Raw genomic sequence first — 27,608 nt, forward strand, 5'->3', positions numbered from 1 at the left:
CCATTTCTCTCTTTTGACTTCTCTTGCTGCTGATGAGATGGTGTATTTTTAAAATTCCTCCAAAGTTTAAAGAAACTGCTAAACTGCAACAAGAGTGACAAGAACCACAGTCAAGCAGGTATCATATAATTGCTTGCCAACTTCGTTAAACAGGGTAGGGAATGAACTGAAGGCGTATAGGCGAAATAAAGCACTGCTTTGCATTCTCTGGTAAGTGAAGTGACAAAATGGGATTTTATGAGTTTTCACAACTCATATTTTATATTGCAGAGTCATATAGTACAGCCAGTTAAAGGACAATAGCAACAGCCAAGGTTGCTAGGTTTGGCTCAAGATCTGAGCCGTTTGTTCCCTGGTGTGCAGGACTGAGAGAATATATAGTATCTCGGCACCTGCTGTTAGCGGCTACTTTAGGGAATTTAAAATTTAATTAACCTTCATAGTAATCCATACAAGATTTTATGTAAGTTTAAAATGACCACGTAGAACTTCACATTTCTATTTTCCTTACCTTTCTACTTGTTAATCCATGGACAACTGATGCCAGTTGAAAAAAGGTGCCACACTTTCATGTAGCTAGTCGTTTGGAAACATTTTACAACATAAGCAATTTGTTTCTAGCGAAATGGGAAGAATCCCATGACTAGTATGTTTGCTCTTTTCTTAAAGCATAACCCACACTGCTGACAGCAAAACTCTCTAGAATTACAAGGCCATCCAGACACTGCTGCTCTGACAGTACTGAGCTGAAGTTCCCTGAGGCTCCACAACCCTGCTAAAGAGATGCTGTTGCATGGGTTATTCAGTATGCCTGCAGTTATGCTCCCAGAGCATCAGAAAAAAAATGTTGTGAAGCCTTTCTTCCTACGTAAGTGCCTTTTAAAAGTAGTAATTTACAAGCAAAATGGGAAAAAAGTAGAAGCGTAGGGTGGCATATGGCCAAACTTTTGACTTAATTTCACCACAGGTTGCTTTTTATTTACAAGCAGCTAATCCCCTCTCAAACTACACAATAGAGCAGCCATTGGCAAAGGCAGGCAGATAAAATTGGCATGCCTCTGTATTGTTCTTGCTAATCTGAACCATTAACAGAAGGGTGAGAAGGCTAGTTTTGTCATTTAAACAGGCTTAAATCCTTTCCCCAAATGAGCTTTTGTCTACATAGAAGAATGCATCTAGGAAATTTAAGGGGTTTCTGTTAGTGTTACATTCTCAAGTTGACTTGGATACAGGAATACCAACCTGTTTATTTGGCCCTCATACTGTAAATCCAAGAATTATTTCCAGCTGTCAAAACTAAAAGGGGTTCAACCTGATTAAATTATTTCTCAGAGGTGAAACAGGATGAGATTATAAAGTGCTAAGAAGCAACCATTTGAAATACTGAACTGCACCTGTGCAACTAAATCTCCATTTATACAGGTGCTTTTCAAATTGGATTTGAACCTTTAAATTCCCTGATTCATCCCCTGAAAAACCACAGAAGCTCAAATAACTAATGAAATTCAGAGACAGAAAGGCTTAAAATAGTTTCAAGCTGTGAAGTAAGGCCTAAGACTAACTATGTTCTTTGATTCACTGTTGATGCGACACATCAAGCATAAACATAAGTTGCACAACCCAAATGCCGGAGGTCATAGGGTAGCCGGTAGCTAAGTAATTATTTTTTCTTTAGCACAGGAGAGGTCATCACCTGGCCCATAAGCACAATACATAGCTGAAAACCTGGGGAAAAAAAATGTATTGGTTAGCATGATCTGGTTTTGGTTTGCTTTTTACCTGGCACATCTCGCACAGATATTCAATGTGACCTTTGCTTGAGGCTCAGCCGTATGAGCACTTCGAGTTTGATTGAATTTGCTCCCAGAAGACATCACACTTGTTACTCCTTCCATCCTTAGATCGTCAAGATCCTCTGCAACAAGACAGAATGACTGGATGAACACATGATTAAATTTTGTAGCAATAAAGGTGCTTCACCTGTAGAATCACTAAAGAGTGGAACAACTCAAAAATCAGGAAGAAAACACAGGCACTCGTATAAAAATATGAAAAGACACTTGAGAGGCTTTGTATTTATATATATTAACAGCCTATTACAAGGGGTTCCTTGAAAAATATTCCATAGCATTTCCACTTCAAATGGTGCTGCATATTTCATCGATCTTTATTTCTCTGATTCATTTGTAAAAAACTTGTCATCGAGATGCTGTCCAATAGCTCTATTTGACATAGGGCATATCGAAGAGAAAACTCTTTTTTTTTGAGTGTATGTTCCTCCTCTGATTTTTTTCATCGTCTATTCACTTAGCAATGAAAAAATATTGCTAAATAAAAGTGCTCTGCTAAACCCAGAAAATGTGAAACAGATACATATATCACATTGAAAGAGACCATAATGTGCATACTTATACCCACCATATTGCTGTAATATTTGGGCAACTCATAATAATAACTGGATTTTCTACTACTGTAAAATCATTCACATTTTGCAAGAAGACAGCTGAGGCTCTCAGAGAATTTTTTTGCCTCAGATCACACTGGGGTAATGTAGCTCAGTTAGACTGTAAATGAATTCACTTGGTTTACAGTCAGGACATTCTTTAGGGATAATCTGTATATATTTTGCTAACAAAAAATAGGCAAGTTCTGTATACCTAACATATCCATAAAGACCAATTCTCAGTTGTTTATAATTTGGTTAGATTCTAGCTGAAAAGTAAACAAGCAGCACACCGACTAGCTGCCATTAAATGACCACCAAGCATTCCATGTACTGACTGATGCATGTGGCTTATGGTATACAGTATGCAATCATCTAATTAAAATATCTTTCAGACAATGTATACACATGTATTTTCATATATTTATGTTTACAAAAGAAAACTGATGTTAAAGGATCTGAGTGGTGGAACAGAAAGTGAATAAAGGCAGACCTCAAACCCTGACATCAGATGGGGAAAAGTCACAGAGAACTTTAAAATCAGAAAAGCCAATGTTCAGTTAGAATTTAAAATACACAAGTAGTCATTATAGATACACGGTGGAGTACCAAGCTCCTCTTCAAACACATTAAAGTTGCCCTCTGTAGTTCATAGACACTACTCTTACCACTGTGCTTCAAACTCTGGGCAGTATGGTCAGATTGTCAGGATTATGCCACGTTAACAGGCTTTATTTTAATAAGCAACATCCAAGAACAGCAAGGTTAAACTTAAATGAAATTTTTGTGACTGAATTCCTTGAATTAGATTTTTGTATCTGTAATGTTTTGATTTTACTGCTTAAGAAAACTTTTCTCCCTCCCAAAATTCATTGGCTTGGTGGTATAGATTGACAGTTCCACTGAAGTTTCTGGCATCAATTTACACCATTTTCACACCTTTTTTTTTTTTTTAATATTTCATCTATGGTTAATATACAAACTAATTCAAAGGACTTGGAAGGCTATATGATAAAGAATTACGAAATCAATCATCTATGAGTCATTTCAGAAAAGGTATTACATATTCAGAACACATTATGTATTAAAATAAATACAGTTTAATTGTGTTTTAAAGAGGTGTGAAAAGTTCCATATTTTTTAACAGATGTTAACCACTGGATGAATTACAGTTTAAATGAAATTGAAGCATATGCCTCAGGGTTTTTTTCCCCCCTAAACAGATGTGATTCCTTTAAATGAGGTTTTCAACTGTTCTCTGCTTGATTAACTTTTGGCTCTCTGACGACTGTTTCAATGGAGCGATGACATAGGCTGCCCTCTATCGTACCTTTAATATTTGAATCTGTATATCAAAAACATGCCTTTTTTCAATTTTTGTCAACTACCAACATTTTTCTCTCAAGAGAAAATTAAGTGAAACTTTGTGCAAGAAACGTGGATTTCAGAGGTGCCTATAGTTGTAGCTAACAGACAAGTAGGCAGAATATTATGCAGTATTGATTTACTGTCACTGGCTGTTAAACCAATAGCAGTAATGTACATGCTAAAATGCAGATTTAAAAGAGAAAAAAACCTACATTGTATACAACTGTTAATTTCTCTAGGATTTTTCACTGGTCTAATTCAGCATTGGATGGGATTTGTCCATGGCAAGCTACAAAAAGCTGTTAATATTCCAACTAGACAGAGAAGTATAACCCCATTTACCAAATCTGAAGAGTAAGTGCAGCATTTCATTTAACTCTGATTACTGCACTTACTGCCTCAGGATTGAATTATTTCAGTTTCTTCTGGATACCTCAAATTTACAGTGCAGATATTGCACTTTCTTCTCACTAAAGTAACTAGGCTTTGAGAAGCTGCCTGGTTCCCAATACCCATAACTTTAGATGGGAATTTAGAGTCGTGAGCAAGTTTACGTGCCATCTGGCAATCTTCCTGATTGACCACATTCATTATTAAGGCCCTGAATTAAAAAAAAAAAACAAGCAAAAAACCAACAATAAAGCATACAGTAATTTTACTACTAAACTCTGTGTGTGTGCATACACGTGTGTATATATCATTCAACAGCTGATGCGTGTTTTGCAGAAGAATAGTTCATAAATAAGGATGTTATTAAAATAAATACAAACAATTAGTGCAATAATGCATTTTAAGAATTAAAAAAAGGTTTCCAAAGATTCAGATGTTTCTATGTAACATAGGAAAGAATCAGCCTTAGCATAAAAGGATTTCATTGAGAAGTCAATTCAGCTACAGGGTCTGGAACACTGAATCTTTTCTCTTTCTCTGTCTTCTTTGCTAGACCAACTAGTGATGATACAGCAGAAAAGAGAGAAAGAAAAGCCAAGTTGATGACTGCTTATGTGATGGAAGCAAGAATACTGTGAAAATTCTCAAATCTTTAGAAAATTGTTACCTTTCTTTCAAATCTTTAGAAAATTGTTACTGATCTTTGTATAGCGATAGGCTGGAAGTTCACAGAAATGAAATAAACTCACTTCTGCTAATAAAAGTTTGTTATTTTAATGCATGACTGTGCACTGTATTTCTCTGATTTAACGCCAATTCTCTGCTATTCTCTATATGAATAGGGTATGTGAAGACCCTACCTTGGTCCTATAGCAACTTCCATTAAGTATGTTCTGTGTAGTAAAAAAAACTACTTACAAACCAAACAAAACCCCCTTACATTTCTCTCAAATCAGCAATTCACCAAAATCAAACAGCTGCAATCTTCATGCATTGCCATAACAATAATACAAAAAAATACTTAAAAGTGAGATAAAGATCACAAGTGTAATACAGCGTAGCACAGAGCCAGATTTTTCTATATTAATAATAATGCTGCACTAAGCTAAATTCTTTGTGATTTTCTTATAGACAAATTTCATCAAAAAGGGAAGGAGAAAAAGGGTATCTATTTCTGCTAAACAAGAACATAGCCCAGTAACAAGGAATTGTTTTTAAATAGGACGTTGTTTGTAATTATTTACTTGCTTTCTTTTGGGGAAGAAAAGGCTGGGGAGAGGGAAAGGGGCACTAATGCCGAGCATTCTAGAAACTGTGCAAGATTGCTTAATGTCTTGGGATGAGAGGGTGTGGAATCATCCTACAAGACTCCCACACCATTCACTTTAAGGACAGAACTCTTGTATGCAAAACTCATATTAAATGAACTGAAGTTGCACAGAAGGCTCATGTAATCAGGTTATGTGCTACATTGTTTGATAAGATCCAGTCACTTTTTTCTCCATCCTTCATTACAAAATATGTAGTAATTTCCCAGGAGTAATTCAAGAAGTATAAGGTGCAAAGCTGGAAAAAATCCTGATTCATCTTTAGAGAGGTTATGACAGCTCAGAGTTTGTCTGTTCTGTCTAATGCTAAGAAAAGCACTAAACATTCTCATGTGAAAATAAAAAATTCAGATAATTAATTCTGATTTATATTGTTGCAGGCCACCAGTCAATTCTGATGCACCAGTAAAGTAATGCCTCTTTCTTTCAAGCAATTAATTACTCAACGCAGTGTTCTTACATCATGATAGACATTGATGTATTCCATGTACATAGCATTGATTTGTCAAGGATTGTTGACTGTAGCACAGACTCTTAATACGCTCTAATACTCTCAATTAAAAAAAAGACAACCAAAAAAACCAAACAAAAAATTCAACCCAGAAAACCCAACCAACAAAACCCTACTGCCGATAGCAGTTCTGCTTGGGTTCCATGAATTTATGTTGCTTTCTATGTTATACTTGTATCTTTCTTAATATGTTAAACAATCCTCTCTGTTTTAAATAAATTTTCTTACCAATATCAAGAGAACCCAATAAAAACCCCACCTTAATTCCAAAAGAACTGTTGGGGCAAGCAGGAATTAAGCATCCAGACAAAGAAGAACCATTAATCTAGAACACCTGATGCTCCGCTCCTCAAAATTATGTTTAATCATTTACTTCAACAGAAAGAAAACTGGAATGATCTTCTGCAATATACTAGCTATAGAACATCTCAATTTGTTTCTTCTTATTCGTCTATGACTTCAATGTCAGAGTAGAAAATGCTGTTAGTCTGGTACATATGTTCTAATAGGTCTTCCTATTAACATCTTCAAATACTGGAATTGGACCCAGTTCAGATGCATGCCATAGACTGCTGATGCCAATATCATCCTAAGTAAATCCATCAAGAGACACTCACTCCTTAGAGCCATTTTAGATTCCTGAACCCAATGCTCTGAAGACCTCTTACTTTATAAGCATCTGAAGTTGGTAGTAAATTCCCTAAATGTTTGTGCTTCCACTGATGGACGCATGCAAAACCAACTGAAACATGATGCTACTAAGTCCTTGAGTTTGCATGCCCACCTCTACCTGTATCATTTGTCAGAGCCAATCTAGCAGAATCCCACCCCACAGTCAAAAACACAAAACCAGCATGGGACTCCAGAAAGCAGCACTGTTTGCAGGTACTGAAACATACAATAAATCATTGATTAGAGTTCTCACTTTTAATCAGCAAGAGTGAGAGGAATCTGTATTCAGTTTCTCTATCTTCCTATTTTAAGATGGGACTGGAATTAACATAGGAGCTAGCCTTTTCTGAGGCAGATGTCCTAGTTTCATTAGAGCACACTTCAGTATCTTGGACAACTATGCTAAGCACTGGCCCACAGGGCCTCCTGCTTATTCTCCCCTTTTCCACTCAGTGGGGTATCTGTTTACTACGGAAAACAAATTACTTGCAGGCAAGACAGATGGAGCACTGACTTAGGGCATGAGAGTGTCTCTAAGATGCAATGTCTCAGCCTCAGACCCTTGCTCCAAATCAGGCAGATGAAGCTGATAAAACAATTCTCAGATATCCCAACTGCCCAAACTACTGACTGCAACATTATAGTCTCCTTTTATTTGAATGAGAAAGTCCATCACCACAGTAGAAAAGAACTGGCATCATGCTCTCCTATCATTCCCTACTGGTAACCCTAGGACAAATGATCTAATATCTCCTAATAACCACCGCCTACTGGCTAGTTCAGGAACGACTGACTATATGACCACCGTTGCCCCACACCAATAGTGATTTCAAACACATTGGTCTAAACTATCAACTAGGTAGTTTCACTAGGTGCTAAAGAATTATTTCAAACACTTTATTTTTACAATAACAGGAATCTGCTATTAATTGGAGCACATAATTACTTCTACATTTCCAATAAAATAAAATTTAGAATATTTAACTTGTTACATCATATTCTATAATGCATTACTGCAACTGCCATAACTGTACAAAAGTATTTGCATTGTAATGATAATATATAACCAGAAAAAGGTCATAATGAGAAAATCCACAAAGCATCCAGAAATTCTGGACTTCAGAATTTTCTTTTTTTTTTATGTTTTAATGTTTTTCCTTGGCAATTTTTTTCTTTTTGCACTGTAGCTTTAAGTAAAACAACTTTTAAAATTAAAAGGAAATTTTGATCGATATTTCTAATCAGCTCCAATTCTGATATCATTTATTTATGCAACCACTACATTTATTTGAATATGTAATTCAGATCTCAGTACAGCTCTGCATTCTTAAAAACACCAAAAAAAAAAGCTTTGTCATAAAAATAGAATAAGCCATGTTTAAATCAGTAAGCCTTTTTTCAATCATATCAAAAATATCAAAGCATTAGAAAGGAGTGTATATTTAAAAGGTTTCATTTTGGTTTTAATTTCAGTTTGTTTTTTTATTTTCTAACAAAGAGAAGTCAGCCGTAATATTTTTCAAGTGTATTTGGTTAACATAGTACAGATGTCCCTTACAATATATATCCAAAATACTGAATTTCACATTACATTGTCGCTTACATTTTTATTAACTCTATTTTGAATTAAACTGATAATTTGCATACTGTTTGTATGAAGTTTTAGATAAATGAGTGCATTAATAGTAATCTATTAATTCAGTAGTACACCTCACTAAACATAAAGCAACTACATTGAATTTTCAGCCAGTCAGAGAAGATCTTAAACTGTTTAGGTTTGTACTAATCAACTTTTGCACTGAGGGCCACATTCGTGTTTCTTTGCATCCACCTCATTTACTCTAGCAGCCCCTTGATAGGATTAAGCTTAGCTGGCTTGTCAAGAGGCCAGTGGAAATTCATACACCTTTTATTGAAATGAAAGTTGAGACAAAGCATAAAAATTACAAATAATCCTATGCCAAACATTTCCACTAATACTGAACCTTCTAACAGTTTTCTTTCAAAAAATTGTTAGTACAAGCATTTCTGGAGTGCCAGTTACTAGAGCATCTGTATGCTCTCTTCCATAAACCTATCCAGATCAAGGATTGCTACAGTGGAAATCTCTCTTTTTTCCCAACTTTTTTTCTTTTTTTTTTTATTTAAAATAATCAAAATCCACATGAAGTCAAACACCTTACTTCAGAGAATCTTCTTCACGAAGAGAGAAACACACTAAGTAAGAAGCAAGATGCTCGTACAGCTTAAATCTTCTACTGAGAAACCAGTGCATCTCCCATTTTAAAAAAAGTGCTTTTTAGTCAAGCACTAGACCCAAATGCACCCGGCTGCAGCCCAAGCGGTTGTGTTAGCAAAGTTTCAGTTAATTTAAGGGCTCGTATATGAGCAATCTCAGACTGGACAGTTTGGGCAGGCAGCAAGAAAGCAAAGAAATCACTAAACTCTCTGCGTGCACAGGTACATTTAGCAAAGGATACTTAGTATGTCATATGTGAAAGCCCATAGTAAGCTCTAGGTGCATTAAAGTCGTGACTGAGACAGATATATCAGTAATTCTATAATAATCACCAAAACTCTCAGATAATAAGCTAGAAGAAAAAAAAACCTGTGGATCTTTGTTACTGCTCTTCAAACTTCTGCCTAGCTGCAAAGGACAACTGCCCTCCTTGTCACCTCTCCTAACTGTGAATCAAAGAATAAGATGGCATCCAACAACTGAAGCTCTGCCGTTTCTTCCAGTTCCATCCTTCTATCAACTTGCATTTGTCCTGAGACAAGACCTTGCAACTGCTTTGTCCTGAGACAAGACCATCTGTTTTGTATCACTATCCCTGTTTTGGCCAGACACTGGGACATCTGGAAGACTGCACTGTCTACGCTCAGAGCAGCAGACACCGAGCTGGATACCATCAGCATACCAATGGCATCACAGCTGACAGTACATGCTCTTCCTCACTCATTGATTAAATTCATACCACTGATGTCTTTTGAGAGAGGGTAGAGCAGAATTTTTAAATATAATTTTACCTCCCCAGCTGGGTCAAGCAGATAAACTAGCAGGTATGTCAAAACCATCTCACACATCCAATAGATCAGCCAGGTAACAAAGTTCCAAATAAACCACAGTTTTCCAATAATTTTTTTACTGAAGAGAAGTAAAGGCTTTTTAAAGAAACTTTCGGTTACTGAAAAACCTGTGTAGGTGGGGGTGTCGTATAGGTGCCTCTTATTCTGTTAGATTGTTTTGTGTAACCTACCAGTTCAGTTCACTATTGGGTTATGTTTGCTCATGCTTTTGGTTTGGATAAGAGAAAATTAGGTTTTTGGGTTTGCCACACTGCTTGTGCAAGCATCCCGCAATACAAGACAGAAGGCTGGCTGAAATGGAAAATAATCTAGTGGTACATGTAATATATGTGGTTGCTACACTTTCACTGAATATTACCAGACAAGATTATTGCCTAAAAAATAAATCAGGCATTGCTGCACGTTAGTTCACATAATGCTAGCTCACGCCTACTATCTTATATATCACAGACATACAGTTGCTTTTATTCAGCACTAATTTATCTTCTGGATATGAATTAGAACCACGCATTTCTCCAGAAGATCTCATTTCAGAACTATAAAACCATCTTGTAAACAAATCAGAGTGTTACCTGACAATTCTGCTTCTCAAGACATACTAAGGTTAATCACAACTCCATTGAAGTCAAGGGGAATTTGCCATTGACTCCACAGACTGAAAATTTATCTAAAATATTGCAAGTTGCTCTCTTTTGGGTTTTAGCTCCTTAATATGACAGCTGTGAAATGCCTGTAGGTCTTGAGACATGTTTCACTTGGAGTCCACAGTAGTGGAACAGAATGTGAACCACATTGCCTGGTGGGCACTCTACGCCATCCTCTGCAGAGTATAAAAACTGCAGGCTAAGCATTCAAAGCAATTCTATCGATTGAGAGGGAGGCAGAGATCCTAGAATGGAAAGCCAATTCAACATCGGATAGCAAGTGTTCCTCAAAGAGTTGTAAAAAAACCAAGGATGAAGGAAATGCAAAACCTTAGGAAGCACAATCATCATATGCTGGAAGGAGGCAGCAGAAAAGAATACATCGTATCACAGAAGATAGATTACTAATTCAGTATATTTTCCCTCTCAAAAAGAACTACCCGTACTAAATTCCTAGAGTGCAGGCAGTTTTACTGATAGATAACCTAAAAATGAAATTAGGTCAAACTTGCAAGTACAAACCATATCAACAGGAGGAACTGAGAAAATAAAAAACTTAAGAAGTCTAAACTGAAAGTATGTTCAACAATATAGAGCAGAGGAGATCTACTGCAAGCAAAAAGAAAACAGGTAGTGTTGCACTAAGAGGAAAGTTAGGTCAACACAATAAGGCCAAGCGATTCATGGTTTTCAGTCTTCAGATGCACTAGCAAAGCTCACTGCCCCTGAAATACCATTAGCTCAGGCGATGGATGAATGAGGTCAAACTCCAAGGTGCAGCAGTCGCTAAGGGTGCAGTTCTGTAATCCAGTGGCTTGTTCCCAGAGATAGAAAAAGTCCCACTTATTTCTTTGCTCTTTCCCCTTTCTACTGTTCCCAGTGATATTGGCGCTTGATTCTTATCTGACCCTGGTGTGAGCTCATTCTGGGGAAAAATATCATGTTATTGCTGAATTCTTTTGCATCTGGCTTAGGGAGACACATTAGCACACCGAGGGGTGACAGAAGCATTAAAATCAGTTTAAAAGAAACAACAGGAGCATACAGCCCAGTGTGGAGGAACAGAGGAGGAAGTAAGACCACCTTCTTTAGTGAAAGAAATCTATTATATTCAGTCAGGCTCAGCCTATCTCCCAGAAGTGTATCCCCAGGGGTAAAAATATTGGGTATTTAATCAACACTACCAACAACTCGGAATATTAATATGTTGCTACAGGACTAAAGCACCAGAAGAAAAAAAAAAAAGATGTTTATCAAAGTATCAGAAATAAAAGTAAGCAAGACATCATTTTTACATTGATGGGAGGATACCTCATCTGTAACTCACCACTGCTGCTTTTAAGGACCTTAAAACTTAGTGTAATTTTGCTTCTCTCCAGACACAAGAATCAAAGTTTTTCAAAACTGGTATTATATCAGGAATATTCAAGTATGTATTCAGCAAAGCTTCCTAATTATCAAAATATGATTCTTAATAGTGTTACCACATTAAAGATATGATTTTGGATTTATTTTTTTTAAATCTATTACATTTGCCAAGTAATCACTGCCTTTCTGTTCTTTCTTACTTAACAGAGTAATGCCAGGCTGATATAATCTAATGTGACTGAACTTGTAAATGATCTTAACCTGCTTCTCATGTTCAAGCTTTCTTGTTATCAACAGAGTGTCTTACCTTCTCATCACCTTTTCTTCATCTGTTTTAGGGTTCCTGAAATATGGCAATGTACATTAACCGAATTCTGATATTATGATATGACTGTACAAAGATTTTTTTTTTTAAGTGAATGCAGATTTAATGGATGAGTCTTCCTCTACCAGTAGTTGAAAGAAAAACTGAAGTTGCAGCTACTCTGAAAGTTATCACAGAGAGGTCATCAGTGTGCTCAAAGAAATTTTCAAAACTTAGTAATTTATCAGTTTCATTATCATGGATGCAAATATTATTCTGAAACTAATGTACAGATAAATTTGCTAATCCATAAAATGATGTCATATCAGTTCAACTCCATTCCTCCAAATGCAGCACCCCCTGTTTTCCAAAATATAAGAAACAGTTTGTAACGCCTAATACTACTTCATCAGATCAAGAGAAAAACTTCTTTCAGCTCCCAAATGACATTTTCAATTCTCTATGCACACTCAAAGACACCTTTCAGATGTGCACCCCAAAAATCCTGAGCAAGAAGCTCTCCCAGCTGTCAAAACCTCTTACTGTTCCCTATCACCTGAGCAGCTTAGTTTGTAGACCTTCTCATAACCCTTTCAATAAGCACCCTGAGTAAATACTCATAGCAGCTAACACAGCTTCCCATCACGCCAGTGATAGTCTCCCACCTGTTTAATGATCTGTTCAGGTATCACCTACTTATGAAACATTTATCTATGTAAAATCAATATAATGTGAAATATTGCCAAATTATTGCTCATTTAGAACTTGAAAATTATGTCCAATATAAACAAACCAAACCAATATAATCCAAACCAATTCTAAAGAACAGGTTATCAGAAACGGAATTCACCAGGCACTGGTGGTATAACTGTGATATTTACAGAATTTGGAAGTTTTCACAGAAGAGTTTTGATTCCTTAAGCGAATACATGATTCAAGCCTTTTCACCAATGCTTCTGAACACATCAATAGACAATCAATATTCAAAGATGAAAAAATAACTACTGCTCAGCAGCTAGACCTTACCAATATTTTGTCTCTAGTAACTAGACATAGATTTAGAGCAAATTTCACAAAACAAGTATTATTTTTATCAGATCACTATGTGAGTATTCATAAAAAAGCGCAACAATAAATCCAGCCTAATTATTTGTGACTGACATAACCCAGTTGCTATTCATTTCCTGAAAAATGACAGGAAAACGAGTTCCTCTCAGATATACTCAAATATGTCAGAAGATTTTTCTCTCCCTCTAAGGGCATCCAAGTAAGCATGAAAAGCATTTGATATAATCCTCTGCAAAGACTCATTGCCCCATACAGCCAAATGGAGAAATAGGTCTGCAAACTATTGTCAGACACCTTGTCAAGCCTCCTCAATCCCAACCATTACTTAGAGTACCTCTGCAGTTAGGTGATAGTGATTGCACAATTAAATCTGTGACATTCTGAGGAACTGTCTCTCCAGTCATTAACTCGCGTTTGCCTATGGTCATATATACATTAACTAACTAACTGAGAGTCAGAAACAGAAATTAAATGATACATAATGTTCCTTTGTATATGTAAAAATGACAACCATTCAGTCAGTTTGCGAGTATCCTAAATAAAATATAGAGTAATCCATATATTAAGAAAAAACATTTGACTGATGTGCTGGAGTAATCTTTCAGAGGTGTGGCAGGCAATCAAGAGGAATCAATTCCACAAGTAAGCATTAATTAGAAGTGCCTGTATTCTCTATGTGTAGGGGAGAAGCGAGGACTCTGGTCCACTGTTCAATGTTTGAAGAAGGAAATTTATGTTCAGTTACCGTTACTTTTACTTTTCTCTACTGTATCAGGGAACCACCACAGTGAATGGTAACTTCTCTTCAAGGCATATGCAGGACATGGACCCATCTCTAGAGTGTTTTGCAGATGAAACCAGCTGATTTGCCTTCAGGTGCTCAGGAATCTACTAGCAATGAAAGGAACGTTTCTACATAAAAACTGTAAAACATGCACATGGCTTACCTTCTCAATCTCGAAGCCTTACATTTTCAGTTGAGTTTAGTTAGGCAAAAGATTATGTATGAGAAAAAAACTAGTTATCCTTCATTTGCATTTCACATAAACCATAAATAATTATTTAGAATAGTGATTTATGAACAATAACAATAAATGTAAATTTTATATAATACAAATGTTACTTTTTCCAGCCTACTGGACAGTACTTCAATTCTCTGAACAATCTTGAAGCTGAAATTTCACATCAGAAGAGACCTGAAGAAGACTAAGAAAGGATTATAGGCAACATTACTTTGGTACTTCAATGTCAGCATTTATAGTTTCAAAAATAGGAAAATTTAAAAGTCAATAACACTTAAAAATTCTGCAATAATGCAGGAATGTTTCGGAGAAAAAAGAAAGTATGTTCTTTATCTTTGTTGGAAAGGACAAATACATGTCTATCACTTTTTTATTATGAACTATGCCTTTAAGAACAATTTTGTATTCTTATTGTTTCATTTACAACATCTTTTCAAGTTTTTATTCTCATCATATTGAAAAGAAAACAATCTCTCTATAACTTCTGGTTTTAATAAAATAAGGGGAGAAACCTTTTTGAAGCCGCAATTGGATTTGTCTCTCTTTGCATCTGGTTAAAAATCAAAACTGAAAAACCCCTATTATTTGCATATTTATTTATATTTAATTATTCCCAGGACTGTAAGGTTTCTCTGAAGAGAATTAAACACAGTGGAATAACTATAGTTCTTTTCATTTCTATTTTATTCCTTCATTATTGGATACTTCAAAGATACATCATTTCTTTACAGAAAGGAAACTTGGGCTACATCAATGTTACCCAGAAAACAGTAGGCCAACAAATGTAACCTTCTTGTGTTCAAAACTCCTCCTTCTGTCACAAAAGCACACTGTAACCTCAACTGCTCAGTGCAGGAATGTATAAATTTTATGCATTTAACATCACATACATACATATCCTATTAAATTTTCATTTCTTTTTCAGCTGCTCCATATCTCAATATTTTGCTAACCATTTCCATCCTCGTTTTATATATTCTTCCAAAGGTGACTCACCATCTCTCTTCCCATGATCATACTCCCTCCCAGCAAAACCTTGGCTTTATATGCATCAGTGGCCAAACTCATATTTCACTGCAGTGAAGCCAGGATTTAACTCTTTTTAAGCGTGCTTCCTGCACAGTTCCAAGATAGCGATGATTTAAGGTGCAGTTTCACAGTCAGTTTAAGCTAAACTAAGCCTGCGCTGCCACTGGAAGAGTCAGACCTGCCCGTCTCCCACTTCAGCCGACTAACACTTCCCATCCTCATGTTAGCACTGCTGCTTGTGCGGCCCACAAGGAGCTGAGCCAGGGAGCTCATCTGCCTGAAGGTTATCTCTTTTGGGCTGGGTTATCTTTGGCCCAGCTCAGACTCACCCTTCAATACCTTCTCTGAGGTTTCTTGCTCAGACATGGACTGTTTTAAATGGGCAATCAGAAGAGCTGATCTTAAAACACAGCTTAATATTTTTTCAATTCAGTGTCTGGTGATATAAAACCAGTTAGATTAAAACAGGTTCATGGGTGGTTATTGAAGTTAAACTAGAGCATACCACAAGTGAGGATCTTCATAGAAAATAATAATATATCTTCCTCACCCTGAAATATCACTTTCATTTTTCTTAGTATGTGAAGCTGAAATCAGGTAGGCTACAAGCTGAGAATATGTTCAGTGATACTAGAAATTAGTGTTTGGAGTTATTTTAACACCTCTTGTTTTAGATTTAGTTTATGCAAGAAATATTGTATGTATTATCTTGAGATCATTGCAGGAGTAGGTAAGTACAGAGACAACATACAGGAATTGCCAAAACTTTCATAGCTACAAAGGAAGTTGGTTAGAAGGTAAATTTGCTCCAAAAATAGACATTAAGCTTAACCCAACACTCCTCCTGACTGCAGCAAAAAAACAACGGTAAGTGTAATAAGGACTCGGAATACAGAATTACATACAACAGCTTCCAATGTCAACTCATACTTACTATAACTTCATGGACTTCAAATGATTTAATATCAAAGATAACTCAGATTCTTATATTTAAATCTAGCTTATTTCCTCTTTCTTGCCTCATCTTTGTTTATGGGCACACTTTTTTTTTTAGATTAGGTGTTTGGATGTATTCTTACTCTACTTGCCCCTCCCTCAAAATCATGCAAAGGATCTAGTAGCTATTTATGACAACAGACATCTTTCAGCTGAAATGCTCCTTTGGGTTCTTTTTTATTTATTTTCCAGCATTCTCATTGTGTGATGTTATAAACTGATGATTACCCCTGATTTATTTTCTTATTAATTCTTCTGCTTTTGAACTTCTCATAATCTGAATTCTTTCCAGTCTCCACAGACTGCCACTCCACCCCTTCTCTTGCAGTATAGCCTTTGCTACATTTTGCCTCTTTCTCATCTTTGCTACATTAATAGTCAAAATGTCCTACATATAATAGTACTTACTGGCAGTATAGTCACATACAAAGAACGATGTCTTCATGAATGCTTGGTCATTAAAGAAAATGCAAGAAGAGAAGCTGGTAGCACTACTTTTGATGTCAGCAGGCGCACTGCCATTACCACAGCGACGTGTCTAAGCTAGCACTGAACTTGCAAACTCAAGGTACCGTGTGCCACAGTAACCCTGTGAATCACAGCAATGGCTAATGAGCTTCTCAGTCTGCTCAGAATTGCTACCTACACATTACAAAAGCTGGCATTGCTAGCAGTATCCGAATTGGACTGCTTGAAGCTGTCCTTTGTTTGTAGGGCAGTCACAGCAGTATTCCTAATTTTACCTGATGAAAATTCTGTCATGCAATTTGTTAAGACACCAATCAAAATAGACAAATGGGATACTTGAAATTGTAGGTGGGCTGAACAGCTGTTTAGAGGTGCTTTTATTTAATTCTTTTTTTCAATCTCTCTCTCATTTTTATCAAGGCTTTCCAAATCTAAGTTTTGAGTTCTGCAAGTATCAGAAGAGTTATCTTGCTGAAAAAGCATTTGTTCCCTTTTTACTTTGCTTTAAATGATCTTTTACTTCACTCTATTCTTTCTTCTCCATAATTATTCTTCCTCCATCCTCTTTTTTGCTTTCAGCAATTACAACCATTAGAAAAAACTTATTCTACTTTAATTTTACAAAACAACACTCTCAGAATCTCTTCACATGCAAAACTATTAGAAAGAATGGCTGGCCAAGCAACAGCCTTTTCATACATGTTGAATCAACTGTTTTCAAGTAAGAACAGGTAACAAAGTTTGGGTTTTGTCATGTTATTTACTGTTTGTTATATTATTTACTGATTGAAGTATTTAGAATTACACTTCTCTTACGACTTTTAAATTCAGTGTTGCACTCGATAGCATGTTCAACAGTAAGAGCACACACCTTGCAACAAAAATAAAATTAAAATTCCACCAGGTCAGAGAAGAAACACGAACAAAAAAAAGTAGAGGTAGTTATTCTGTAAGCAGTGAACCTAATGAATCTTGAATTCTTATAGATTTGTGTTACATCCCAATAATTCCTTCATGTTAATTTCAGTTGTTTCCCTCCATATTTCTTGCGGTATCCTCGCCCTAGTAATTCTGCCCATCTTCCTTCTTTTCCTCTCCTTCATTAACTCAAACAGCTTGTCCCAAATTGCTTGAGCAAGTCAGCAGATGTTTTGTTTGAATCAGAGCCATAGTGCTGATCAATCTGCAACAGTACCTCTTTAGTTTGTACTGAAGCTTCAGGGTGGTACTAATGAGAATGTCTTCTATCCAGATACCAATTTTCAGGAAATTGGAAGAATTTTTTTATATTAGAGACCTGCCAAATTCAGTTGAAATTTGCCAGTAGCTTTAAAAGTTACTAGGACTAAAAGTCAAAGACAAATGGGCCCACCTTACGAAATCATGTAAGTGCATAGAAAACCAGCCTCACAGGAGACCAGTGGCTGAAAACTTACAGGGAGAACAATGGTATACAGAGAATATCACTACTGGTTTACATGACACTAAGCTTATGGCTTTGCAACTATGTGACTGTGAACACCTCCACCAGTTAAATGCACACTGGATAAAAAAAGCATCTCCCTTCTTATCAGATTTCAGTAGTCACAGTTTTATAAGCTTTTGTCCTTGAAATATCGAATGTATGAGGTCTCTGGCAGACTCACCCTGCCTGCCGGTGCTACCAGCAGAAACCATCTTCCCCTCCTCTGACAGACATTGCTGCTCTCCTAGACAGAAACAGGCTTCCTTAATGCACTGGGCTGAAAACAACAGATCCACAAGCTGATTTACAAGCAGATCAGATGTCTCTGCCCTGAGGGCTTCCCATATCTATTAAAGATGCAGGGCAAGGCAGATGGCTAAGGGTGGCAGTAACTTCACCCAACAATCTCCAGCTGCAAGTCTGTCAGAAGCCAAACAAGAACCAATTTATACTCACTAATGATTTTGCACGCCCTTTTTCATTCCTGTTTTAAACTGGTATGCATAGAACTCTTCAACTTCTGTCAGTCTCCAATCATTTCCTCTTCATATTTTCCAACCTCCCTCCCTTCTGCTGTATCCACTCTGAGATGAGGGTGACTAGAACAGAAAGCCTTTATAGCAAACCGGGATAGCTCACTGGATATACACAGGAACAACTGAAAGAGACTTGAAAGAAGTCAAAACGGAATATGCAGTGCAGACAATATTACATTTTGACCCAACAGCACGGGTCACAGGTATCTGGCTCCTTTATGTCCACAGCTGTTATGGGCCTGCAAACAACTCATCACAACCGTTCACATTAATTTAGAAGTCTGACAACTGTAGGAGTAGTTCAAATGATTCTTTCTCATATGTTCCCAGACATTTCTCAACCACAAAATTCATCTACTGCCATGTTGTTAATTTTTAGAAAATCCTTCACTTGCTTTTGGTCTTGACTGACTTGGATATTTTTGTTTAATGTTGTAAATATAATTTCACTTATCACCTACCTCCCAGAAGAGACTAATAACATATTGAACTGTAACAGTCTAATAGAGGTACTACTCCACCACTACTGGATTGCTAAAATTAGAAATACTAAAAAGCATCATGTATTCACTATTATTATTTTGCACATGGGCAGCTTCTAATCCATGATAGCACTTTATTTCTTACCTTGTGACTACTTTATTTCTTTAGTATCCTTTGGTGAGAGGCTTTGACAAAGGGTTTTTATGAAAATCCAAGTAAGTCATACCTACTGGCACTCCTTCACCAATATTTTGCCAACACCTTCATAGAATCATAATTACATATACAAAAAAGGAAAAGAGCTGCACTCAAGCCTTGCTACTAGAACAGTCCCCCTTTTATTGCTTTCTAGGGAGAAAAATAAATTTGACATCACGACACACATCTGCCTTTAAAAAAAGGGGTAAAAATTCCCCCTGCTAAAATGGTTTGTTTGCTAAATGTTGAGAGAAAAGAGAAAGCAATGATTAAGTATGTAGTGTTTGAGCCCAATATTAACCTCAGAAGCAATGTTGCAGCTCACATCCTAACCACCCATTTCTTATCAGCAGCTGTGAAATATTTATACAGAAATCCCTCTGATGTCTTCTTTCTCAAAACTGGGCCTAATAACTAGCTAACTAAAAACTGCATAGGTAAACTCACAGAAAAATTTAAATACCCATTTTTTAAGTGAGTCATACCACCTGAAACAAATTTTCTAATAAATTCTTTTTTTTTTAAACTTAAAATAAGCATTTACTTTAAATAAAGGGTATTTTCTATTTTTATTACACAAGATGTTGGTTGATAAATAAGTGCTGGGCTCTGTAGTATTTCAAGTAAAGATATTTGTAGAAAAATATTCAGTGGGAATTAATGACACTGGGACATTACATATCAGCTGACAAACCAACCTGTAATTTTCCATGTCACAAAACTGATGCAAGTAACATACAAGAAAATACTCATATATTTATAATTCTCGACAATTCTTGGAATGGCAGGGTACAATAGCAGTGTTCTGATGTATGCTGATAAAATGTGTGGGTCAGGGGGCATTAACAAGCAAAAACCAGAACTTAACTGACTACTTCTTCCAAATGAGACACTGAACGTGCTTCTAAGATCCTGAATTAAGCTCCTGAATATCACGGTCATAACTAATCTTCACATACAGGTGACTTGAACTACTGCATAAATGTGCTGTTACACCACTAAGAGCCAATGTCTAATTTACAGTTACAAACCTTCTGAAATGTAATTCTGTGGCAAAGATACAAGTAGAGAAATATGGGTTTGCCTTGCATTCACAACTCTGTCAGCAGAACCCTTCCTTGTATTAAATAGTTTTGTAAATCCTAGCAGCTTCCCCTTTGATGCGGCCTGATTACACCAACAAAACATTATCCATTTCACAGCCAAGATCCATTTATTATGTGTTGGGCAGGCTGCCTTCAAGGAACAATGCAATGCCTAGGGGGTACATGCACTATTTATCCTCTACCTAAATTTCAGCTCATTTTGTTAACCGAACATGCAAAAGGACAATAGCTGAGAGCCCATCCTGTTAAAATACGTAAAACCACAGACAGAAGCATTCTGCTATACAGTTAGTTATGGAATACTTCTCTAGAGGTGAAAAGAGTGCAAGCTTTTCAGAACTGAGAAACTGTTCTGGACCACTGAAAACAGAAATGTACTCTGACGATCACCAACAATATTCCAGATTCTCATCCCTTCTTTTAGGAAAAGCAATTCTGAGCTGATAATGCAGCTATAACTTTGGTGTTACTTGTTCTGCATTTCACACATTTCATGCTGGTATCTTTTCTAGTTGAATGTCACCAAAAGTATTTCAGTGATAAATGTCTTCACACTAACAGAGGATGACTGATGTTCAGCTGTCCATGTTAATCCTTTCAGCTATATTCACAAGTATTGTATCATTAAGCTTAAACTTCTTTCATTCCAAAAATACCAAGTTTCCTATGCTTCTACCCAATCCTGGACAGATTTACTCCAGCTTTCCTATCCAGCAGCAATCATTTTGGTAGGTCTGTCTCAGAGACAGTGATGTTGGAACCTGTTTGTTGCTACCACACAAGCCTGAGAAAGCCTACCCGGCACCAGACAGCATCTGCCTCTCAGAGCACAGGGCCTTGGAGTTTTCAAGGAGCTGGAAGCCTGCAGTTTAAAGAATCATAGAATCATTTGGTTGGAAAGGACCTTTAAGATCATTGAGTCCAGCTGATGAAGCTCTAGAAGCTCTAACTCTAACCAAAGATGAAGTTTAGATGCTGAACACTTCAGTCAAAATGCCATTATAACCTTATCTCCTCACTGTAGAATTTGGACACGCACCACGCTTGTCAATTCTGAGATAGGTGGCCCCAGTCTGTAATTGCACAATCCACGCAGGGGCTGCCCCCGAGCCACGGATCTTGCCAGTCCTACCTGGCTCCCTGGTGAAATCACCATTCTTGCCCCATTTCCCAGCTACTGTTAACAGGGAAACAGACCAGAGGGCCCCTTCCACCAGCCTGCAGCCAGGGAATGGGGCATTCTCAGACAAAGAACACATTTTTAAAAAGCCCTCTTTCAATCTTATTTGGAACAATTCTATAATCATTCTATAATCGGGGTTCTTTAGCCTGGAGAGGAGGAGGCTGAGGGGAGACCTTATCGCTCTCTACAACTGCCTGAAAGGAGGCTGTACCGAGGTGGGTGTTGGTCTCTTCTCCCAGGTAATGGGCGATAGGACAAGAGGAAATGGCCTCAAGTTGTGCCAGGGGAGGTGTGTACTGGATATTAGGAAAAATTTCTTCACCAAAAGGGCTGTCAAGCATTGGAAGAGGCTGCCCAGGGAAGTGGTGGAGTCCCCATCCCTGGAAGTATTTAAAAGACAGGTGGACGAGGTGCTTAGGGATATGGTTTAGTGGTGGGATGGCAGGATTAGGTTAATGGTTGGACTTGATGAACTAGGTCTTTTCCAACCTAAATGATTCTATGATTCTATGAACAAAACATTTAAAGAAAATAGTAAAAATAACTGCTATTTGGTCCACTTTAATATTCACACTTTTTCTCTAAGGCATGTCTAAATAGCTGTGTGAATTATAAACGTTACAATTTCAAAACTAAATTACACTGAAAAAATAATTTGCCACTTTCGGTGATCCCCAGGGTACAGGGAAACACAGAAGAAAGATGTAATTACTTGTCACAGGAAATGGCCTATCCTTTTATTAATAACAAACTATATGAACGCTAGAATATTCATTCTTATGTAAATCCTGACCTCAAATTTATAATCTTACAGGAATAGTCCCCCTCACAACAATGTGTCAGGAATAATATCCTATCGTCAGTAATAAAGAACAGCAAAATCCTGTAGTCACCAAAAAGGTGATATACATTTATGTGCATTATACATATATATACACATGTGCACATACATATATATATATGTGCATTACAGACTATTCTGCTGGACAGGACTTGAGGTCATTCATATAAATATAATGAACTTCATGTGGAAAAAGTGATGTATATTTTCTCAACAACAGAGACCATGATTCTGCAGATTACTTAATTTGATTCTGCAGATTTACTTCAGCCATCTCCCTGAAAACGTTGTTTAAGATAGAGACATTTGTGACAAGTACAGCTTCAACTGTTGAACAATTCCCACAGTATGACTATTTTTCAGTTTCTTATAGTATTAATAAATATTTGCAATCTCAGCTTATTTTTCCTTACTTCTTGTACCTCTCAAAAGGATTTTCAAAAAAATTATTGAGTTAAAATGTTTCATCCATTTTTCTAAGGGTTATGATCGTAAAAGTATGTTTGCCCATGTTAAGAAAGTTAAGTATCTATTTCGATAAGGAGTTCTTCAACTTCAGACACTGAAGCAGGAATCCAAAATTTTGTGGCAAGTCATGAGAACTACATTGCTGTCAGACATCTTATTGACACTTCTATGGAAAACCCAGCCAATGTGGCCTCCTTATAAGTGTCTTAAATTCATCCAGAGTTAGTAAAAGCTCTTAAGGTTAGCAGCTTATTCTGTCTACAATATGGGAATATGGGCAGGTGTATCTTATCTGGTGAATATTCCATCTCTATGCAATACATTCTTCAAAGGCTCCTGTACTGGACAATTAACCATCTTGTTTTCTGCTGGATGCTTGCCAGCATTGTTCTAGCAAGCACCAGAACCAAGACCATGCCTGCCAGTCAGGACAGAAAAAAGAAAAGATGAAATGCAACGCAAATGGTGAGGAAAGCGCAGGATGGGCTTGGCTGGAAACAGGCACAGAGAACAAGAAAAAAATGTTATCAAAAACTTATCTTGCAACACATCTGCACAAGAAGTTCAAATGACATATGCAAGAGAACCCTGAGTCTAGTATTTCTGAATTTCTGATTGAATGTCCTACCATTTTGCATATATACATACTTTTAAAAAAATTTTTGGTTATATGTTTGGTAACAACTTAGTAATGGTAGAGCTCACAAAGTTAGTGCTCCTTGAAGTACTCCTGCAGGTGTAGTTTTGTCACAAATGAAATTGCCTAAAAATGCACTTTACTTTTGCCTGTTAATCTATAATTATGCCTTTCTTTTCGCTTGCGTTCTTTTCTTGCTTGTTCCAACTCACTGCAGTTAATATATGGAATGCCCTGACAAAGTAATTCACACAATTCTCTATTCTGCACTCTCCTCTCCAAGGAATTACAGTTGGACTGCATCATAGATTCAGGTAAAATCAGGGCTGGAGCACCTCTCTTATGAGGACAGGCTGAGAGAGTTGGGCTTGTTCAACCTGGAGGAGGCTGCGGGGAGACCTGATTGCAGCCTTTCAGTAATTAAAGGGGGCCTATAGGAAATACGGGGAAAATCTTTTAGTAGGGCCAGCTGTGACAGGACAAGGGGTAATGGTTTTAAACTAAAACAGGGTAAGTTTAGACTGGATATAAGGAAGAAATTCTTCACAATGAAGGTGATGAAACACCAGAACAGGTCCCCAGGGAGGCAGTAGAGTTCCCATCCCTGGAAACATTCAAGGTCAGGTTGGATGGGGCTCTGAGCAACCTGATGCAGTTAAAGATGTCCCTGCTCACTGCAGGGGGGGTTGGACTAGATGACCTCTAAAGGTCCCTTCCAACCCAAAACTTTCTATGATTCTATGATTCTATGATAAAATACTTTATTCTCTACACCAAAGTTTAAGTCAAGCTACTGATGGTTTTCAGTAGTATCTTCTATGCAAGCTTGCACCTGTTTATGACGATAACCTTAGCTTATTACATATGATCGCACTGAAGGGAAGATGGGCAATGCCTGAGCTCTAGAAATATATATTATTTAAAAGCATCTTTTGAATCCTATTAGCTTGTTCTTTAATCTTCTAGGAGGAAGTGATCACTCACACACACAAAAAAAATCCATCAGCAGTGGCTTTTACATTACAGACTGTTGAGCCTTTCATGTTCATAGGTCAAAAGCTTCTATTAAGATTTTGTAGGAAGATCTCCTTAAAAAATAGGTGATTATATCTCAGTGCTACTTTTCCTTTTACAAAATCATTCGCAAAACAAACTATTTTTTCCCTTATAAGATAAAGGGAAGCATTAGATTTTTTTTTTCATTTAAACCACAAGTTCTCTGAACACCACCTTCTTTCAACAGACTTAACTAACTCAGCCAATTATTTAGGATAGGCTTTTGCATAGACAAATCAAACAACAAAAAAACCTGGAAGCTAAAATATTCGCACCTTAAACAACTCATCAAAAGAATAGTGGCAGGATTAGAACCATTTAAAATTCAATTTTTCCACATGATTCTAACAAAGGACCAGGTGTGCTACAAAGCACAGTCTGAAAAGAGGAAGCAATACATATACAATGAAAAATTTGCTTTGCCAAAGAGAAGGAAGCCCTTTAAACTCCTTCGACCTACAACATCTCAGAAGAAAACAAATTACATAATCAGTTTAGTAGGAGGGGGTTGACAGCAGCTGTGTCACTAACTTCTTACGTTTTACAGTGATCAACACACACTTCATAAGTTAATCACAAAAACTGCACGTACATCACTACTTATAATCAAATTGTAAAAAAAAAAATTAAAAATCTAACCACCCTGTTAGTCCAATGTGGTATTGAGCAGAAATTCTGTTGCCAACAAAACCCACTTTATTTTCATGAGACAGTATCAAATTGGTTAAAGTTCTAAACAGCTAAAGTTGGAGATACCAAATCAGTTTTTTAATTTCTATACGTGTAGATTTTCTTTCAAAGAGTTTATTTTCCTGGTCTCTACACCGAAACTATTTAAAAACTTTATTCTGTGATAAACATTTTACAGAAATAGTATCAACTTCATACCCAGGAAAAGAATACTGTAATCACTGTAGCTAAACAGGGATTAATTCAATAAATTTTGCAGTAGAAGGATGAATCAAAGATGACCATTTTGAAGACCGCTTTGTGTTTCAGATCTCCTTTGTCCCACCCAAATTGTTTCATTTATTCTGATACAATTAACTGTATAGTTTTGTACTACATATTAATATATGCTTACTTAAGCACATGTTATATACCATGTCAGGATTTTGGTCTGTAAGTCATTTTCCAGCACTATCTAAATGTCACAATTGGTAAGTCTATCATTAATTACACACTAAGTTAATTACAAATGCTACAAAATTAAATTAATTTCAAATGCATCACAACAACAACAAAGTTCAGTCTTGCAAAAATTTAAACTCATCCTTAGCTGAATATCAGCACTTCTCTTCCCTATGCATTTATTCCCTTCCCTATGCTAAAATAACTGCTTTGCCAGCAGGTTTACAAAATTTGGGATAAATTACAAATATAAATGGGCAGCAGCAGTCTTTATGAGCAACAATTGTTAATATGATTCTGCCACATTTTGACAAGTGTTGCTCTCTGAGTTCACTTGCTTCTACATTAATCAAGATGACATAAGCCAGATATTCACAATTTGTACGATCAGATGAGTCACGCGCCAGGCTTACAGGATCACTGACCTAAACTTGGAAAATCTGGCAAAAAGAAACACATTTTGTTAAAAGGGACAGATCTGGGCAGTTTCAAAGGTTGCCACTATTACCCATGTTATAATAGAGGTTTGTAAAGCCTAATTTTTTGCTGCACATTACAGCATTTCTTGCTTATACAGAAGAAAAAGATGTTTGCTTCCTCATATGAAAATGTTACTTTTTAATTTCAAGGAAAAAAAAAAAATGTTTCTCACTTCTTCTGCATGTTTCTTGTAAATGATGTATACGTGTCTACAATCACAGGTTTAAAATTCATATTTGTTGCAAAAAGTAACAAAAGAGATTTTGTCGGAGCTTACAACAGTGAGCTACAGAACATTAGTTAAAGATTGCTGATCAGTTCTTGCAGTCACATGCAGTCGTCAGTGTGAATTTGCATACATCTCTTACTAGAATAAAGAACCTATTTTATTTTTTTAACCTTTAAAAAGAAAAACACCACAGGTTTACAGTATACCGATTTTTCCCGTTTTCTTGTACGCATGATATTTTTTTTCCCTGCAACGTTAAGCACTTTGTACGCCTTTTAAAGAGAGGAAACCTAATGTACATTTAGATTAATCCACCTATAAAGAAAAACGCCAGCGCCCCCTGGTGGGCACAGCCTCCCTTTGGCGACACAGGCTTCCCTATCCAGGGCTTATTTCGTAGTAGCCATAATCATCGCTCACCGTTATTTAACTCCCTCCCTAAACATTCGTATTTTCTAGTCATCCAACAGTCTGCAGAACTAGATCGGTAAACTGGACAAGCATTTTCTTCTTTCCCCCAAACATTCGCATTTGTGTCCATTTTTACCATAAAATACACAAGATGGGTTTATGGAAAATAATCTATAACTAACTCAGCTCTTTATTTTAGCTGCATATTTAAAAGACAGTCTCTTGGTAAATTAACTAGAACTAGGAATTCACATTTATTATCTTGGCTGGTTTTTCTAAAATAAGCTGAAAACTGTTGTGAACTCAAAATGAAAAAGGGAACAGAATGACAGGCTGAGCCCATAGGGTCCAATCCTATTGCAAACAGACATAATAGTCCATGCAATGTATAGGAGCATTAATGCACTAAGAAACAGTCTCTTTGTTCTAGTGAGGCTGTTTGCAGGGTCAAAGCCTAAGTTTGTTCACAGCACTATTCACAGTAAGTACTTTTGCATGGCTTTTAACATTGCAGATTCATATGAAATGTAAGGTTATCAGACAGAAGTCTCCCCTGTACATAATTCCCACTGATATCATTCGAATTTCAGGGTAAACAGCAATCACAGTATGCAAATTATAATGTCTTCAGAGTATAAAATATTTGGTGCAAGATAAAGATATCATTGCAGCACCAATGAGAT

The 27,608-nt window shown here is 36.7% G+C and overlaps 1 protein-coding gene across 1 annotated transcript in view; it reads right to left on the reverse strand.

Moving 5' to 3' along the window:
- The window catches only part of CUNH8orf34 (chromosome unknown C8orf34 homolog), a 179,676-nt gene that overhangs the window by 48,808 nt on the left and 103,260 nt on the right, over window positions 1-27,608 (reverse strand). The window contains exon 8 of the mRNA XM_009634463.1: window positions 1,780-1,915. Coding sequence (XP_009632758.1) covers window positions 1,780-1,915 — 136 coding nt within the window. The remainder of the gene's footprint in view (window positions 1-1,779; window positions 1,916-27,608) is intronic.

Source organism: Egretta garzetta, unplaced genomic scaffold, assembly GCF_000687185.1.
Source record: "Egretta garzetta isolate BGI_Z169 unplaced genomic scaffold, ASM68718v1 scaffold251, whole genome shotgun sequence".
NCBI lineage: Eukaryota > Metazoa > Chordata > Aves > Pelecaniformes > Ardeidae > Egretta > Egretta garzetta.